Consider the following 19370-nt stretch of genomic DNA (forward strand, 5'->3'; position numbering starts at 1 on the left):
GACACGCCTCGTGCAATGGTGGCAATGGGCAGGGGGTGAAGGTGACGGGGTGGCAGCCAGGAGGGCACTTTCCCTTTCTCCAAAACTTTGCAGCCTTCCCGCCGAGACACCTTCCCGCTCATTCTTTTTTCTGCCTCAACTCTCACAGTCCACCTATCCTCCGCCCCGCCCCACTCCTTCCCACCCTCTGGGCGCTCCCCCTCGGGTCCCCGGGTCTCCGTTAGGTCACTCTGGCCCTCCTCCCCTCCCGCCCTCTGCCTCGCCTGGCGCCCACCCGGGGGAACGCCGCTCCGTCGCCCGCAGACTGCGCGCCCCGTCGCGGCCCGAGGCTCCGGGGCATGCGCTCTGCGGTGCCGCCGCCCTCCCCCACCCCTTCCCGCGGCAGAGTTATGCCAAGTATGTGAGGAGCCCGCGAGGGCCAGCGCCGGTCATGGGGAGCCGCCGCCGTCGCCACCGCCTCCGCGAGCACAGATTTTCCCCGAACTGGGCTCCGTCCTCTTCCCGCAGCGGGGGCGAGCCTGGGTGTTGAGGCGGAAGGGATGGCGGACCCCCTGAGAAGGACGCTGTCCAGGCTCCGGGGGAGGCGGAGCCCCCGCGCCGCCGGGGGGCTCGGGCTCCGGGCGGCCGCGGCAGCTACCGTGGCGGCCTCCGCGGTTGCCGAGGGAGACGCCGGCCGTGCTCCGGACGCCCGCCCAGGCAAGCACGCCCGCGCAGCCCGGCCGAGCCTGGAGCAGCCCCCGCCGTCGCCGCACGCATGGGCTCCCGAGGCGCGGGTCCCCGGAGGGCGCCCGGAGCAGTGGGGAGCGCTCGGGCCTCGTCAGCGCGGCGGGAAGGAGGCCTTCTCCTCGGGTGGCGGGCTTCCTCGCGGCTGTCTGCACGCCCGGCCGAGCTCCGAAGGCAGCGGAGAGGAGGAGGACGACCGGGAGGACGACGCCGACTACTACGAGAACCTGACCGGCGGCTCCCACTCGGCGCCCAAGCCTAAGGGGGCGGAGGCGGAGCGGTGGCCCCCGCCTCCCCCGGCGGCGGGCTCCTCCCCGGGGGCGGAGGGCGGCCGCCAGGAGACAGGCAGGCTGCAGACCCAGTTGCGAGAGGCCTATTATCTGCTGATCCAGGCCATGCACGACCTGCCCCCTGACTCGGGCGCGCGGCGGGGCGACAGGGCTTGGGCGGATCGCGGCTGCCTTGTGGGAGCCCGGGCGCTGGGCCAGCCGCCTTCCCCCTGCGGCGCTGCGGACCGCCGAGCCTGCCCCCAAGACTGGCAGCGGGGAGGCGGTGGCCGCCCTTGGCAGCAGGTGTCCCCGCCCCGGTCGCCTCCGAGGGAGTCGGGGAGAGGCCGCCTGCGGACTCCTCGGATGCGGCTGTCCTGCAGCAGAAGCCTCGAGAGCCTCCGGGTGGGTGCCAAGCCTCTTCCCTTCCAGCGGTGGCCGAGCGACAGCTGGATCAGGTGCGGCGTGCGCGGAGACCTGGACGAGCCCCCGCCACGTGGAGGCGGGATGGACGGCTGGAGCGGAGGCAGCGTCCCGGCCGCCGCGCCCTCCGGCCTCCTGACTTCCCGCTCCAGGGACCCCAGCCGCTCCTCAGGAAGCCCTTTCAGGGAACCTGCGGGGTCCGCTGTGGTACGCAGCGGCAAAGAAGACGGCCAGGAGGGGCTCCCCTTCCTCAAGCCTCCCGCGGTGACAGTCAAGAAGCTGCAGAAGTGGATGTACAAAGGACGTCTGCTGTCCTTGGGAATGAAGGGTCGCTCCCGGGGGGCACCCCCCAAAGTCATGGGAGCGCAGGCAACCTCTCCAAATCTGGGCCCTTTGAAAATGCATGAGAGCCAAGTCCTCTCCGTGCCTCCAGACCAAAGAATTACGTTAACAGGTAGGTTATTTTGCAATCGGAATGCTAACACTTTGCGTCTTAATCTTTACTACCTAGGCTTCTGTTTTAAGAGCGAAGAATAAGGTATGTTTTTGCAGACAGTTACGTGCCGGTGCCAAAGTGAGCGTCACTCACCTGAGTGCCCCGGGTTACTTAGTATAATGCGTTCACTTGTTTGGCCTTTTTCTTTATTCTTTCCTTCTTTCCTCCCTCCCTCCCTTTCTTCCTTTCCTTCCTTTTTTTTTTTTTTTTTAAAGACTGGCATGAGGACCTTGGGATTTTTGCTTTTTCTTCCCGAAGAACCAGTGTGCCTACTCTCAGTAGGACAGTGAGTAAAGGTTAAGTCCACCACACGCTTTTAGTGTAGAGTCGGGCGGTGCTGCCTTGATTTTTATTCTTTGTGGCTCTAGGCAAATCCGTAGACTTTGTGGAGTTTGTGAATTTGAACTTGATCCAAGGTAGACTTTATGGGCTTCATAAACTGTCATTTTACTCATTACGCGTCCTCCCCCCCCCCACCCCCCAGGCCGGCGTGCACACAACACAGACACACACAACCCAAACCCCAAACCAAACCAAACCAAACAAACAAAAAACTACCAACTAAAATTCCTTTTTAGTCAAGTAGGATTTCACATACTTCTCTCCAACTTTCCTCCTTCCTCCCTCCCACAAAAAACTAACAAAGTGAGTAATCTTTTTATTTTGGAAAATCAAGGGCACTAGTATTTTAATCAAAAAAAAGATGTCTCCTGTGCTTCTAAGAAAGTGTAGACTTTTTTACAGTCATTTGTAAACTTAACTGTATTTGCCCTTATAAATAGGATTTTGCTCCCAGCTTTGTATGTACATGATTTTTAATTTTTGCTGAAGGTTTAGAGTACCAGTTCTAGAAATCTTTTAATTATGTTGTAAATAGTAAAAATTCTTTCCTGAAAGAAGTATAATACCTTCAAACTGAGTCCAAAACAACGTGATCCTTTGAAGTACAATCTTAAATACAAAGACTTTTAGTGAACATAAAGACGTACATGTCATTAATTCTCTAAAAAATATTGGATGGTGAAATGTAAAAAGTATTCAGAGTACTTGTCATTTTCTCTGGTAAGAATTACAGATTCTCAAGGGCTGGGTTTATACACATTAACTTTGTTAAACCACTAAATACAGAACAGTGGGGAGAAACAAAGTTCACAAAACTTATCACACAATGAAGACAAATCAGATGATTCATTTAAAGCTTATACAAATTTGGAATGTTTTTTTGAATCTATAAATCTCTAATCCATACCTGTCAATTTTTTTCCTCAACTTTATTCCATTTCACTTGAATAAAAGGATAACAGGATGTAAATTTTTTTTGTAAAGAGAGATGTACTTTATGCTAAATTCATATTAAAATCATGCATTTGCAGGGTTAAATTTTATTGCCACTGTATCTTTACTTCCCATGATCTTGGTTAACTCTTTGTAAGCTTGTTAAATTTCAGCCATAGCAAAAATCTGCATAAAACAAATATTTTATACTCTTTTGTTGCAAAGGTTAAACATGCAAAGTCTGATGGCTTTTAAGGCCCTAAGTTATAAATAAATATTCAAGGACTTTAAAAGTAATAAATGTAGTAATGCTTAACAATGAATTCATTGAGTTTTTTATTGAGAAACTAATTAAATGGAAGTAACTTTAAAAGAAATTAAAATGAAACATTAGAATCACTATGTGGTAGTATTTTAGATATTTTACAAGAAATCTAAGCAAAAGCTTGGATAATTTCTGGTTTATTTTATTTTTTTAAAGATTTTTATTTATATATTTGACAGAGATCACAAGTAGGCAGAGAGGCAGGCAGAGAGAGGGGGGGGGGGAAGCAGGCTACCTGCTGAGCAGAGAGCCCCCTGCGGGGCTAGATCCCAGGACCCTGGGACCATGACCTGAGCCTAAGGCAGAGGCTTTAACCCACTGAGGCACCCAGGGGCCCCAGATAATTTCTGGTTTAAACAACTTTCTCAGATGTTATTATTTAATGTTATTTAATCAAATGTTACTTCCTTTCAAATCTTTAGGAAAGATAAAAGCAATTTGTGTAATGCTTACATATCTTGTATAGATTTGGAGAGCTAATTTTGTTTTTTAACTATTTTTCATGAAGGTTAGTTTAACTTACTAAAACCATTCTGGATACTTTATGTGGTTCTCATATGACCCCTCCCCCCACCCAGGTATGACATTTGTCACTTAACAACAATAAAAGAAACAGGTTAAGTAGTTTGTCCAAGGTCACACAAACTAGTGTATGGTTTGTATATACTAGTGTATGGATTCAAACAATTACATAGATTCAGACTTACGTCTTTATGACTCCAAAACCTGTATTTATTTAAGGTCAAACAGATGCTAAAGTTCTTTAGAGGTCTGACCCGACAAATTTTATCACGTTGCTTGGATTGAGGACGTGAATGGAATTTCAATAAGGTTCAGAAATGTAGGTAACTACCTCAAAGTTGCAAAGATGAAGGAGTTCACATAGATTTTAAGACAATTTTTAAATCAGTACATCTATTTTAAACCTTTACCTTTAAATAACTTTAGTTCAGATTGATGTTACATGGATTCTGGTTTTGTTTTTTTTTTTTAAATATCTTTTCCAGATTCTACTTTACAGTCATATTTTCTAAAAATTTAATTGGGCAGTCCAAATGAAGCAGTACATTTTAGATTATATAAAGATGTTAGACTAAAAGGTTATTATCATACTTTTCTATGCAGTATTATTTGTGAGGATATTTTGTTTTAAAAAAAGTTACAGAATTTATAATATAGAAATGTATAATGGGACAGAGATACCCAATCTACCTAATATTTAGGTATTTGGAAAATTTTTGAGACTCTATAACAAATGGAAGCCAAAATGATTTTCTGTTTTGATTTCTGCCTCCTCCTAAGAACCTCTAAAACTTTAGGGAGTATAACAGTGCCAGTGACTTGGTGCATTGGGTATGTAGTGTTCACAGATTGGCCAATTTGTTCTTAATTGAGATGATTATTTAAGAAATCTAAAGTCATTACACATGATAAATATTGTCAAGTTTCTGCAAGCCTTAAGATTACAAAGGAATTTTAATTTGCCAACTATAGTTCATTAAAAGTCTTTATAAATAAATTTAATTAGCATATAGTACTCAGAAATAAATTCAAAAACACTAGGTTAAACTATTTCAGTCTTTTACTGCTTTAAAAGTAGCCTTTTTAAAAAAGATTTTATTTATTCATTTGAGTCAGATAGAGAGCATGAGCAGGAGGAGGGGCAGAGGGAGAAGGAGAAACAGGGTTTCTGATGAGCAGGGAGTCAGATGTGGGACTTGATCCCAGGACCCCAAGATCATGACCTGAGCCGGAGGCAGAGGCTTAATCATCTGAGCCACCCAGAAGCCCCTAAAATTAGCCTATTTTGACTCTACTTTTGCTACTACACTCTCTGTGAAAGGAAATTTTGTCTAAAAAATTTTTAGGCAGTTCTCTTAAAATAGTATAATTAACTGGTTTAATCTCATGTAATAAACCTTAAAGGGAAGTTGACATTTATAATGTGGAGTCCCATCTATTTCTTCTTTTTTCTCAAGTATTTGTAGCTCTGGTTTTTTATCTTTTTGAGCTACATGATCTTTATGGATTTTTTTTCAACAAATTCTTTTATGCATGAGCCCTCTTCATGATTAGTGGCAATATGCATATAATTTTTGACTGTCTTCTAGTTTTATTTTTATTTGTTTTGTTTATTTTTTTTGAAAAGATTTTATTCATTTGAGAGAGAGTGTGAGGGTGCTTACAAGCAGGGGGAGGGGCAGAGGGAGAGGGAGAAGCAGGCTCCCAGCTGAGCAGGGAGCCCCATGTGGGGCTCCATCCCAGGACCCTGGGATCATGACCTGAGCCAAAGGCAGATGCTTAACTGACTGAACCACCCGGGCACCGCTGCCTTCTAGCGTTAAATTTAAATACCCCTCTGAGAAATTCTGCCATTGTGGCCCTAGGAGCAAGTCCAGTTGCCTTTTTTTTTTTTTTTTTTTTTTTTTTTTTTTGGAAGAGTGCCATAGAACATTGGAGTTGCTGGTGGCAGGAAAACTCTGAGAATTACAAATTCAGCAGAAAATAGTGTGTTGATTTGAAAGTCCTACATTTCTAAGTGGAGTTTATTTTTTGAGAATTGCCAAGGCTGTTTTCTAGACCACTGCCACTCAAAGAGTGGTTATGGAGCAGCGCTTTTTTAACCTTAATGTGCATATGAATTCCCTGAAAATCTAGTTAAAATGCAGATTTATAGGTGTGAGGTAGGACCTGAGATTCTGCATTTTAACAAACTCCTAGTGTTGATGCTACTGTTTGGTACATACTTCGAGTAGTTAGGTTCTAGAGTTCCCAGTGCACCCTATCACCTATCTCGATACAGTTGTTAAAATTTTGAAAAAGCATTCTACTTTATTCTGATACCTGATCCCTTTTAGAACAAAGCAGTTGTGCTCTTTCTGCTTTGGTTTTATTATGTGTACATGTATACTTACTGCTTACATGTGACAAGTTTAAGCAGTTCCTTCTATATTGGTCTCATCTTCTACCAGTAAATGTGAGATTTTGGAATCTGCCAGAGAGAAGGCCATATACTATACGGGTTATCAGAATAGGACCTCTGGGTTTCTGATCAGACCCCACCACTTACCTTACCAGGCTTGTGACCTTGAACAGGTTACTCAACATGGCATAGCCTTCGTATTCAGATTGCTGTGAGGATGAAAAAAGATAATCCATCTGGTACCATGTTTGGTGCTTAGTTAGCTGTTGTCAAGAGAAAGGCAAGTGGGCTTTGTGAGAGTACCACCTTGCCCAGATCATTAGGATTTTGGATGGAGAGGGAAATGATCAGAAGTTGGGGAGTACTGCCTTGAAGAACACTGGGCATTGAGTTAGAACATACCCCTTTAGGGGCATTATTTATTCTGCTCATCTTTTCTTTTGTAGATCTCTGTCTTGCTCCTCCCTCTTACTTTTATGGAACTGAAAACAGTCTCAGGGTTTTTTCCTCTACTGTCCCCAAAGCGTACACACAGCTTTTTTCTTAAGGGCTTTGTTGCTAGTCACAAGGGAGGAAACATAAAAGATAGAAAAATAAGTTTCTTTTTTTTCCCCTCCTACCCATTTCCCTATTTAGATTTATCTCAAAAAGAGAAAGACACACACACACACACAGACACACACACACACACACACACGTGTGTGTGTGTGTGTGTGTGTGTGTCTGTGTGTGTGTATGTATATGCATAAACCTAAGGTTTAAGTTTATTCTAGTCATTTCTTCTGGGCTGCCAGGTTTGACTCTACACAGGGCTGTTTGTATTTATTTAAACTCTAATACAGTATTTTATTTAGGATTTTTTAAAGAGAAGTAAGCAAAAGCAACAGAGTTTGTTTCTGCAGTAGGGTTTTTTTAAATGATGAAAAGATGTCTGTAGGTATATTTTCACTGAGGCTGAAAATGCATAATTTCTCAGAAAGGTTGCTGATATTTTGAGCTAGGACACTAAATAAATGTTTAGTAATAGGAACTCATTTAAATTTATTATGAGATAGTTAAGAACCCACATTGGTTTGAGTAGTTCATGACTATGTAGAATATTTTTCTAAGTGAAAAACTTAATTACCGCTTCTGCATTCTCTTACATATTTTCAAAGTAAAATGACTTTGGTCATTTAATTAATTATACCACAACAGGTATAATTGTAAGGGAATAAAGACTTTTTTGCCTTGCATCTTGCATACTTATTTTGGTATCTTTTTTACCTTTATCTTCTTTCAGTGTGTGTGTTTATGTATGAATAGAGCTGTAAGTAAAGCTAATGGAAGCTAAAGGTAATTCAAACTTATGCCAGTAGGGTTTAACATTAATTTTAGCATAAAAGGAAGTAAATAGAAGATTGCAAATGGTTTTTCACTTCTGTGTCATTAACAGTCATATCATCCCTTTGGTTAAGGGAGATAAAAATGAGGGACGCCTGGGTGGCTCAGTTGGTTAAGCAGCTGCCTTTGGCTCAGGTCATGATCCCAGCGTCCTGGGATCGAGTCCCACATCGGGCTCCTTGTTCTGTGGGGAGCCTGCTTCTCCCTCTGCCTCTGCCTGCCACTCTGCCTGCCTGTGCTCGCTCTCTCTCTCTCTCTCTCTGACAAATAAATAAATAAAATCTTTAAAAAAAAATGAAATGTTTTAAATTCTCTATAAATAACTGCTCAAGTAAAATTTAGTGCCCTGTAGGCTTTGCTTATATTCAATTTTAATAAATGAGTAAATTAGCCTTTATCAGAAATCACAATCACGTACCTATTTATCTCTAAATTTCAACTTCGGCATCATGTACTATTTTGAATTATTCAGCAGTAGCAATCAGACTGTCTGGTTTCAAGTTTTTGTAGTTTATAGTTTCATGAAAAGTAGTTGCATTGTATCTTGTGTAATTATTCCTTCTAATATTATATATTAAATACTCACGTCAATAGATGGGTCAATTTGCATAAGTATGGGATGCCAGTAGCTTTGTTTTTGTCATTGCAGCTCCTTGGAATGCAGTACAAGTAGAAACATGTCTGTTTCATTTAAAATGTATGTCAAAAAACTCTCTAGGACTCAAAATAATTTATCTAACTGTATAAAATGTTGGATCTTTCGAGAGACAGATAAAAAGATAAAAAAAGATAAAATAAGATGTGACTCCTAGCCATTGTGAGTTGTATAATTTTGTACTTTTGGCTTCAAATTTACAATTGTATAAAGATTGCAAGTAATACCTTGTGAATGTCTGACGTGCTAATAAATAATATGGGATTTGGACTTAAATGTGCAATAGATTTAGCTTTTAGTACACTTGGACAGAGACGTAGCCACTAAAAATCCAGAGGCCCCAGTGATTCCTGAGTATGTGTTGATTTTCAGTTTTTAATTTCTTTACTTTTAAGGGAGACAGAACCAAGAAAGACTCTTGAATCTTCATGTTTTTCATTAATTAAACTAAATCAATTCAAGATAGGTATTGAGTATCTGTGACATGTTTGCATGTTAAATCTTGGAGGTAGAGAAGTGTGTTTCTCTTAGTCCTGGACCAGGACTGCTACAAACTTTGGAGTCAGAAGAGTTTATTTTGAGTGCTGCCTTTCCCATTTATGAACTAGATGGTCTTGGGCAAGTTACTTGATTTTTCTGAGTAGTACTATATAGTTTTCAAAATATTTCCAACATTATCTCACTTAATTCTTACTAACTGGGTTGATATTATTACCATATTCAGAAAGGACTGCCCACTTCCCTACTTTCTGGTGGGTAGCATGGTATAGGAGAGACAGGTGTAGGAGAACATGGATTTTAGGGTTAGACTGGCTTAAATTTGAATACTGCAGCTAGCACCTTGACCATATTCTTCATTTTTTTCTGGCTTGTGGAAATAATCATACCTGTCTTAGCATTTTTGTGGAGGCTTAAATGAGGTTAAGGGCTTCCTTACTGTTTTATCTCTCATCACTGATATACAGTAGGCACTCAGGAAGTAAATGCATAGTAGGTATTCATGGGCGCTTCCTTGCCTTTTGAGTCCTGGTCTGCTCCTGCCTCTGGAACTAGTTGAACTGGAAATGTAGTTTGTGTTGGAGGGTTTGTTTAAAAAAAAAAAAAAAAAAAAATATATATATATATATATATATATATATATATAAATTTTTAAATTAATTGCCTGGTTGGGTAAAATTTAGAATTAAAAAAAGACAAGTTTACATTTTTTAAGGGATTTTTGTTCAGTAGAGGGAGGTTACTGAAAGCCTTGATGATGTATGAACCTAATTTTTTGGTTGTTATTAAGCTCCCCATAGTTTATTGTGTTTTTACTGCTCTGTTATTAGGGTATTATATTTTATTTGCTGTAATACTAAGATGAATCAATCATATACATACTTAAAGTAGGTAAACTATAATTCCATCATTTGTAAACCTAGCATGATCTTAAATCTTTAGAAAGGTGGTTTTGTCTGTTTTTCTGTGTTTAATGAATTGGTATTAAGTGTATCTTTAACTTACTGAGCGTCATTGAAGCCTGCTTTATGCAGTCCTTTGGATACGTTCCTCTTTATATGGAATTAATGTTGCATATACATTTTTAGAGCCTTATTTCATTATATTAACACAAACACATAACAAGTATTTGACGACCCTCATTGGACTATGAATTTTTTAAGGGTAGGAACTATTTTGTTCATTCTTATGTTCTTGCTCCTTAAGTTTGTGCCCAGCCAGTAATAAGAGCTGGTTGTATTTACTGTGAGACAAGATATCTGGTTCTAATCTAAAGCCTTCTTAAGGGATTTTTATTTTTAATTTTGCCCTAGGTATTTAGAGCTTAAACCCTGCATAAAATGCTACTGCATAGCTATATGATTGGGAAATAGATGTTATGCTGAAATTTCAGTAATCAGGAAAACATTTAGTATTAAGTAAGCCACACTTATTTTTAAAGATTTACTCAAAGTTCATCTTTGTGTGAGAAAGTAGAAATATTACTTATGTTTCCTAAAGATTTCTGGACCTTGTAGTAGTGAGTTGGAAATTATTAAAAATATTAACTAAAGGCATACTGTGTACAAAACACTCCATGTTAGCCTTTTATAAAGTATGTTTTGCTTAGGGTAAGTCTTTGTGAGCCCTATCATGTGTATAAAGGCAGTCTCACAATTTATTCTTTTTCTCAGAGTTCTTATGTCACTTATACTAGTAGTCTAAATAATAGAAATTATTTTTAGGCGAAAAAGCCAAAATTTTTCTTGTTTCACTTTAGTCTCCAAATGTAATACTACTTTTCTTTCTATCTTTTTAAAAATATTGTTTTAATAACTGATTTCAAGTGACCTGTCTTTCCTGGTATGCTAGGCATTACATCATTACATTCTACCGTCTTTTTTTCCTTTGAAATAGATTTATTTGAAAATGTCTATGGGTCTTCAGTGAAGAGAAGAGAACTTGAAGACCTGAAGGACAATATTGGATTCAGAGGTCATAAGCCACTTAATAGCATCACTGTGTCAAAGAAACGCAATTGGTTATATCAGAGCACTCTGCGACCTTTTAATTTGGAAGAAGAAAATAAGAAATGCCAAGACATAAGCCACTTATCCATCTCACCCAAACATCAGCTATCACGACCTTTCTTCAAGTCCTCTGAAGAATACTGTACATATATGGTGTGTGATGCTACAGATTCTTCACCTTCACGAAACTGTTCTTTAGACTTTAATGAGGAAAATGATGCAGACGATGAGAGAGAAATATGGTACAACCCCATTCCTGAGGATGATGACTTTGGTATATCAAATGCTTTGAGTTTTGGTGACATAGACTCTCCTGTTCTGAAGTTTCCTACTGTTAGCTTGAGAGTGTTGTCTGGTAGTGACCTAATGAAAGCAGAGCAGTACACTGAAAACTTGCTGTGTTCTTCAGAACTCAGAACCACACAGTCCAATGAGATGAATCCTGTAGAGTCCATCCATTCCCCAGAGATCATGCAGCCATTCAAGCAAAGGGTTGGACACAAGACACAAGAAGGTATCATGGTTGAGGAGAGTCTCATGTTGAAATCTCCTTTTGCAGGTAACGATATGTTTGCCTTTTCTTTTTCCATTTTTCAATTCTTTGACAGTAGTTACAACTGAATATAGATGTCTATGATAGTCATGTACTTTTCCTTACAGAGTGAGTTATTTTCGTAAAAATAAAACTCAAAAACACTTACAAACCTTTTTATATAAATGGTAGTTTAATTATTCCTATCACAGACTTTGGTTTTGTAAGGGGTGAAGATGCTGGGGGAGTCCTACACCAACTCAAAGGATGTCTGTCCTTTGAGACAGTGATTACTTTTCTCTTAGTTGAAAGAATGGAATCATAGGGAGTGGAAGAGAAAGATATATTCTTTTTTTTTAAACATTTTATTTTTTTATTTGACAGAGATCACAGGTAGGCAGAGAGGCAGGCAGAGAGAGAGGAAGGGAAGCAGGCCCCCCGCTGAGCAGAGAGCCTGATGATGCGGGGCTGGATCCCTGGGATCCTGGGACCATGATCCAAGCTGAAGGCAGAGGCTTTAACCCACTGAGCCACCCAGGTGCCCCTAAATTTCTTTTTTTTTTTTTAAGATTTTATTTATTTATTTGACAGAGATCACAAGTGGGCAGAGAGGCAGGCAGAGAGAGAAGGGGAAGCAGGCTCCCCGCTGAACAGAGAGCCCGACATGGGACTCGATCCCAGGACCCTGGAACCATGATCTGAGCCTAAGACAGAGGCTTTAACCCACTGAGCCACCCAGGTGCTCCTGAGAAAGATATATTCTTTATATAAATCTGATTGTGCTTCATTCATTCATTTGCCCCTAGCCTGGTTACAGCTGAAAAGTTGTATGTTCAATGTATTGGTAGTTATTACTTTATGGTTTCATGCCTACATTTCCTCATGAACAACTGAAAGGAAGAAGAGAAAAAGAAGTGAGAGGTAGAAGTAAAGACCTTGGAAATAGGTGCTAAAATAGTTATGGAACCTAGAAAGGAAATAATTGAAGTTTGATGCATATTAGGTTGAACTATATAAAATTGCTGAGATTCAACAGTTTCTGATCTGCAAAACATGGCATTTCATATAGTTCAACCTGATGGTTTTATTCTTCTTTGATTGCCTTGATTTTTTGATAGGCTTCTTTTCAAATTTGGTCCCAAACACACTACACAGGAAACAACATAAAACATATTTAGTTGCAGATAGCAAATGTTGGAGAGAAAGCAATTCTGGTTTATATCAAGTCATTTTAACTTATAAAATTTAAATGAGGGACACCAGGGTGTCTCGACCGCTTAAGTGTCTGACTTTGGCTCAGGTCATGATCTCAGGGTCTGGGATTGAGTCCTGAATCCAGCTCTGCAGGGAGCGGGGAGTCTGCTTGTCCCTTCCCCCACTCATGCTCTCCCTCTCTCAAATGGATAAATAAAAAAAAATCTAAAAAAAAAATTTCAAGTGATACAGAATATTCCAAGATGTGGCGTATAGCAGGTGCTGGCAGTACCTTGTCCACATCCTTTGTGTTTTATTGCTTATTTAGAAGGAAACCACCTACTTCCAGCCATCAGTATCTGCTCTCTGTTTGAGGACTCTGCGAAGGTTTAGGGAATTTCTCTGCAGGGCAGCCTGGGAGCGCCCCCTGAACCAGTGACTGACTGGAGTTGGTGTAGGGCTACCTCAGCTCTCTCCCTCCTTGAGTGCCATAATTCAACATTATTTCCCAGAGTTTTCTCTGAAGTTAAGCACCAGTTGCCCATAGTAGTAGCAGGCTTGATAATTCTTGGATTTTCCCCTGAATTTTTTTACCTCTTGCTAGTATTTCTGTACTTTACAAATAAACTACTTGCATTTGAATCTTTTCCTCAGGGATATGAGGAGGTGGAGTGAATGTTATATTGATAAGAGAACAAGTGAGTTAAAAAACAGTGTGTACTATATGATATTAGTTTTTTGAAAGAAACACTGAGAAGTTACACTGGAAATATTAAGTAACTACCCCCTCCCCCAACCATGTTGGGATTGAAGGTAATAAAAAATTTTGTGTGTTTGCATTCCTATTTGTAGATTGACTTTTCAGCATGAGTTTGTGGTTTTTTTTTTTTGGTTTTTTTTTTTGGTAATCTGGATGGAGAGAGAAATAAATGCTATATAATATAATAGTTTGGAAGGCAGTTTGTGATTAGGGTGGAGTGGTAGGAAAGGCTTAAAGGAGTGTGGCAGAGAGTGGCGGGTTGGTATGTTGCAGAAAAGGCAAAAGGGTACAAGAGTAACCGGGAAGTTAGAAAGCCAGTGTCTGTAAAGTGATACGTACTTTGATTTAAGTTACTTGTCTGTAAATTTTATTATTTTATGTCTGTGGCAAATTGTGAACCTGGAAAGACTAACAGACATTACAAAAACAAAAAATAACCCCAAAACTTGAAAGTATGGTAGGGTTGTCATTTATGTCTCCTTTCTCACTATTATTCTTCTCTTTAGCATATTATTAAAATATAAGCACTATTAAATATGACCAAAGGAAATATCTATCTATCTATTTATTTATTTATAAATATTCACTTATTTATTTTAGAGAGAGAGAGCTCACGCTCTGGTGGGTGGTGGTGGAGGAAAGGGGCAGAGGGAGAGGAAGACAAGCAATAAGCAGACTTCCCACCGAACAAGGAGTCCAACACGGGGCTCGATTCCAGGACCCTGAGATGGTGACCTGAGCCTAAATGAAGAACTGGACAATTAACAAACTGAACCATCCAGGCGCCCACCAAAGGGAATATTTAGACAATTTATTTACATGTCATCTTTTTTTTTGTTTTAATTTGATCAGAAAGGTCACCTAAGGTAGTGTTTTCTTTAGCAGTATTAACAGAGAACTGTTGAGAAATAGGCAAAGAGAATGGTTGAATTTTAAAATAATTTTCTCATCAAGAAATAGGAAAGAAAAAAGAAAATGAATGACAACTTTTTAATCAGCGTAACAGTTATGACTTTTTTGTCTCTCAAGTTACATGTGTATATGTATCTTTTAACTAGTTGCAATCATTAGCATGCTGATTTTGGTTTTTGATATTTTCACTTGGTATTTTCATCTTGTATTGTACATGTAGATTAACATTGTTTGCCAGTTTTGTAGCATTTAATTGGGTTGATGTGTCCAGATCTATTTGACTGGTTATGCTGGGTGTTAATAGATTGTTTCCACTACTATTGGAGTGATGTTCATCATGTTCTATTTTACTTAATTAGGATTAATTACTGATAGCATTACTGGGTTTTTATGGCTGTTAACTGTTATATGTAATTCCTATATTATAGTTCCTAAAAGATTTACCAACTTACAACTAACAATTGGTTGGTTGATTAATTCATTTATTCAGCCATCACTCAGTTTCTGCTGTGTGCCAGTTACTGTTCTAGGTGCTGAAGGAATGTGCCAGGTTCACTAGATTCTAGCCTGGCCCACGAATTTATAAGGATTTCCATTTTGTACTTTTCCTTTATAGCTAGTCTGTGATTTGATTAGTGTAATATTGGTTTAATTTTCAGCAGTTATTGATCTATTGAGTTTGGTAATATATCAGCTCTTTTACAAAAACAAAGCATTTTTATTTTAATAAATTGCCTTGTCTACAGCAGAAATTGTTAATTTACACAATATTTCATTTTAATAATTAGTTAAGGACTTAAGTAAGAAATATTTAATGCACAATGTGTAGAAAAAGTCAGAATGTTAAATTAACTCCTTAATAATGTAAAAAAAACCTAGAGCAATTTAATATACTGGGTAGCATTTTAAGCATGACAAAATAGATTATAGACAACAGCAGGAATCCAATTACTATAGACTGTTTTAGGCCAATAAACCAGTAGAATTGTACTACAATTTACAGTACAAGGGAATGCTTTGTCTAGTTTGTCAAACACTCCATTTCTTACTAGTTGCTTACCAGAAAAGCCCAGCAGGCGTACTTAAAATAGTCCTTTCTCTATAAAGAAACCACTTCTTTGTCATTAGGACACATAAAGAGGGGTGGAGGGAGATTATATTAATTCTTTAAAGAAAGGTCATTTAATCTATTGATTTTTGAAATGAATTAATACTTTTTTTGATTATCTTAATTGTAAAATGTATTACATAAAGTGGTCTCTGATATGAGGGTCATTAGAAATCTTTGTAAGAAATAGATGAAATGTGAAAAATTGATTTAAATTTTAAATCGTTTAAATAATAAATTGTTTGTTTCTTTTTTTTTTTTTTTTAAGTAAGCTCTAGGCCTAACTCTGAGATCAAGTCACAGGCTCTCCTGACAGAGAACTAGGCATCCCTAGATAGTTTCTTTAAAGGAACAGTTTAAACTTACATTAGATTTTAGAAGATAGTTTCATTTCGCTTTATTAGTTTAAACTCTTAAACAGGAACAGTTTCAAATTTTAAAATAAAATTTATTAGTCTATACATTAAAAAAAAATTTATTTATTTATTGAAGAGAGAGAGACGGAGTACAAGCAGGGTAAGAGGCAGAGGGAGAGGGAGAAGCTGACTCCCTGCAGAGCAGGACTCTGAGATCATGACCTGAGCCATAGGCAGACGCTTCACAGACTAAACCACTCAGGTGCCCTGATATATATATATTTTTTTTAACTGGGGGATTGAGAATTTGAGGTTAAATAGAATATTTTAACTTCTTAATAATAGTTGAGAAAAGGTCATTAAAAATAAATATAATGTGTATGTATAGATAAAAAGATGTTTAGAAGGATGGAAGGGCTCTAAAGTATAGTATTTAAGAATATAGACTTTAACGGCCTACGCTTAGATTTGAATCATTGCTGTTTTTGCCACTTACCAGCTTTGGGATCTTACACATATCAGGCAGCCCTGTGCATGAGGTCTTTATCTGCAGAATGGGATGCTAGTGGTATCTTAATTCATAAGGCTATTTCAAGAATTAAATGAGAATCGTTGCATACTAAGTTTTAAATTAATTTTTCATACTTTATCTAGCTCAGTAAATAATATATATTTGGCATTATAAATATTAACAATTTAATATTAAACAACTATTAATATTATTTTGACCATAGTATTTACAATGGCTAATCTCTTGGTAGTGCAATTTAGGCTAGTCATTTTATTTGTATTTCTTTGTATCTTTTAAAAACTTCTTACTTTCACATTCAGAAAAAAAACTATTTTTGAGTAGAGAAGAACTTAGAAAGATTTCAATGCTTTACTCTTCATGAAAACTGAGAATTATGAGAAAACTTCTTTATGTCTCTGTACTGTCATTCAATATATTGAAATTGCAAGGAAAGACCCTAAGTTAGCTTTTGAAGTTCTAGGGAGTTACTGTATATAAATAATACAAGAAATGTCTTTATAGTTTTAAAAATTAATTAATTAGCTTTATGACATTCAATATTCAGTTATTCTTTTTTTTAATGTATTTTTTTTTAAGATTTTGTTTATTAGAGAGACAGCGTGCACAAGTGGGGGAGGGAGAGGGGCAAGCAGACCGTGCTGAGCACGGAGCTCCATGTGAAGCTCAGTCTCATGACCCTGAGATCATGACCTGAACTGAAATCAAGAGTTGGACACCCAACTGACTGAGCCAGCCAGGCGCCCCTCAATATTCAGTTATTCTTGATTCACTAGAGTTCATTTTTTATAATCTTCCGTGGCATGTTCTATTAGAACATTAGAATGAAGAAGGGCTCTTAGTTGTCAAAATTATAAATATTGTTTGGTTTTTAAATATTTTTAAAAACCAGTCATGTTTCATGATAAAGTTTAGTTTTTAGAGTATTGTAAATAGAAGAAATGTTTTTTGGGGGGACGTGGATGGCTCAATCAGTTAGGGATCTGCCTACTGTTAAGGTCATGATCCTAGGATTAATTCTGGATGGATCCAGGATCTAGCCAGCTTTGCATGGTCAGGCTTCCCTGCTTGGCAGGGAGCCTGCTTCTCCCTCTCCCTCTGCCCCTCCCGCCTGCTTCTACTCACTTCTTCTCCCTCTCTCCCAAGTAAATAAATTTTTAAAAATCTTAAAAAAAAAGAAGTGTTCTTTTATTAGAGTAGGATTTCTAAATAAACATTAGAATAGGAAATATGTTAAAATAAACAAGTATTAATATGCCAAAATAGGAAGCTTTCTTAGTTTCCTGTGATACCCATTGTTTATGGTTATAAAATAACGTACTTCCTGAATTATACTGCAGTGGGAAAGATTTTAAAGGAATCTATGTTACCCTTCCTCCAAACCTTTAGAATAGAAAAACAGTTGGAGACAGAGATGCTTTTTTCCGCTGTAAGCTATTTGGAAACCCCCCCCCCTTTTTATTTAAGATTTTATTTTTAAGTATTCCCTACACCCAATATGGGCTCAAACTTAACAACACTGAGGTCAAGAGTTGCATACTCAGCCAACTAAGCCATCCAGGCACCCCTGGAAATCCTTGATACTCTGTTTGAAAGTGGTAATGGAGATTTACTTAAACTTGCTTATATAACTAACTAAATCTCCCCAATGAGACGAAACGAGAGAAAAAAAAATCTGTCCATATGAGAGTTTGTTTAGTCGATGATTTATAAGGCAGGAATTAGAAAATATCACCTTTTAATTTCTTTTTTTTTTTTTAAGGTCCTGGGAGCCTAGCTGCTACAAATAAGACTGAATTGGGAGTGCCAGAACCATCTTCTCCAAGCCCTAGCCCTGTGAAAAAAAATAGCTCAATTAACTGGTCTTTCCCAGATAAAATAAAATCTCCACGAACTGTGAGGAAACTTTCTATGAAAATGAAAAGGTTGCCAGAACTTAGCCGTAAGCTGAGCGTTAGAGGAACTTTGAATCACATGAACAGTCCAGATAATACCCCTTCTCTGTCTAAATGTAACTGTCAGGAAATTCATCATACTGATATTCTGCCTTCTGGGAACACAACCACAGCTGCGAAGAGGAATGTTATAAGTCGGTACCACTTGGATACCAGCGTATCTTCTCAGCACAGCTACCAGAAGAAAACATTTATGAGTTCGAAGTATTCATGTAAAGGTGGTTATCTCAGTGATGGAGATTCACCTGAACTTGTAACTAAATCTAGCAAACATGGATCTGAAAACAAATTTGGAAAGGGAAAAGAAATAACTCCAAACAGTTGTAGCAAGAGTGAAATAGACATTGATGCTTTCAGACATTATAGTTTTTCCGACCAACCTAAATGTTCACAGTACATATCTGGGCTCATGAGTGTGCATTTCTATGGTGCTGAGGATTTAAAACCACCTCGGATAGATTCAAAAGATGTCTTCTGTGCGATTCAGGTGGATTCAGTAAACAAAGCGAGAACCGCTCTGCTCACGTGTCGGACAACATTTTTAGACATGGATCATACTTTCAACATAGAAATTGAAAATGCACAGCATTTGAAATTAGTAGTATTCAGTTGGGAACCGACTCCAAGAAAAAATCGAGTGTGTTGTCATGGGACTGTTATTCTCCCCACTTTATTCAGAGTGACAAAGACACATCAGTTGGCTGTCAAACTTGAGCCCAGAGGTCTTATTTATGTGAAAGTGACTCTTCTGGAACAGTGGGAGAATTCTCTTCATGGGCTGGATATAAATCGAGAACCAGTAATATTTGGTGTTGATATTCGAAAAGTTGTAGAGAAAGAAAATATAGGGCTGATGGTGCCACTCCTGATACAAAAATGTATTATGGAAATTGAGAAGAGAGGCTGTCAGGTATTATTTCACTCTTTCTCTACTACCTCCTTATCAATTTATTTACCTTAATTAATTAGATTTATAGTAAGTCTTCAGGGAACGAATTCAAGGTAAGGTTAAAAGAAATCCAATTTAGACATTTTCTCATTCCTGTTT

At 38.9% G+C, this 19370-nt stretch overlaps 1 protein-coding gene across 3 annotated transcripts in view; it reads left to right on the forward strand.

Annotated features, from left to right (window-relative positions):
- Positions 1-414: 414 nt before the first annotated feature.
- Positions 415-19370, forward strand: part of SYDE2 (synapse defective Rho GTPase homolog 2) — a 48630-nt gene continuing 29674 nt past the window's right edge. For all 3 annotated transcript variants that reach the window (XM_047727374.1, XM_047727376.1, XM_047727375.1), the window contains exons 1-3: positions 415-1866; positions 10864-11535; positions 18130-19232. In XM_047727374.1, the coding sequence (XP_047583330.1) occupies positions 540-1866; positions 10864-11535; positions 18130-19232 (3102 nt within the window). In that variant the 5' untranslated portion in view covers positions 415-539. The remainder of the gene's footprint in view (positions 1867-10863; positions 11536-18129; positions 19233-19370) is intronic.

Source organism: Lutra lutra, chromosome 4 (genome assembly GCF_902655055.1).
Source record: "Lutra lutra chromosome 4, mLutLut1.2, whole genome shotgun sequence".
Taxonomy (NCBI): Eukaryota; Metazoa; Chordata; class Mammalia; order Carnivora; family Mustelidae; genus Lutra; species Lutra lutra.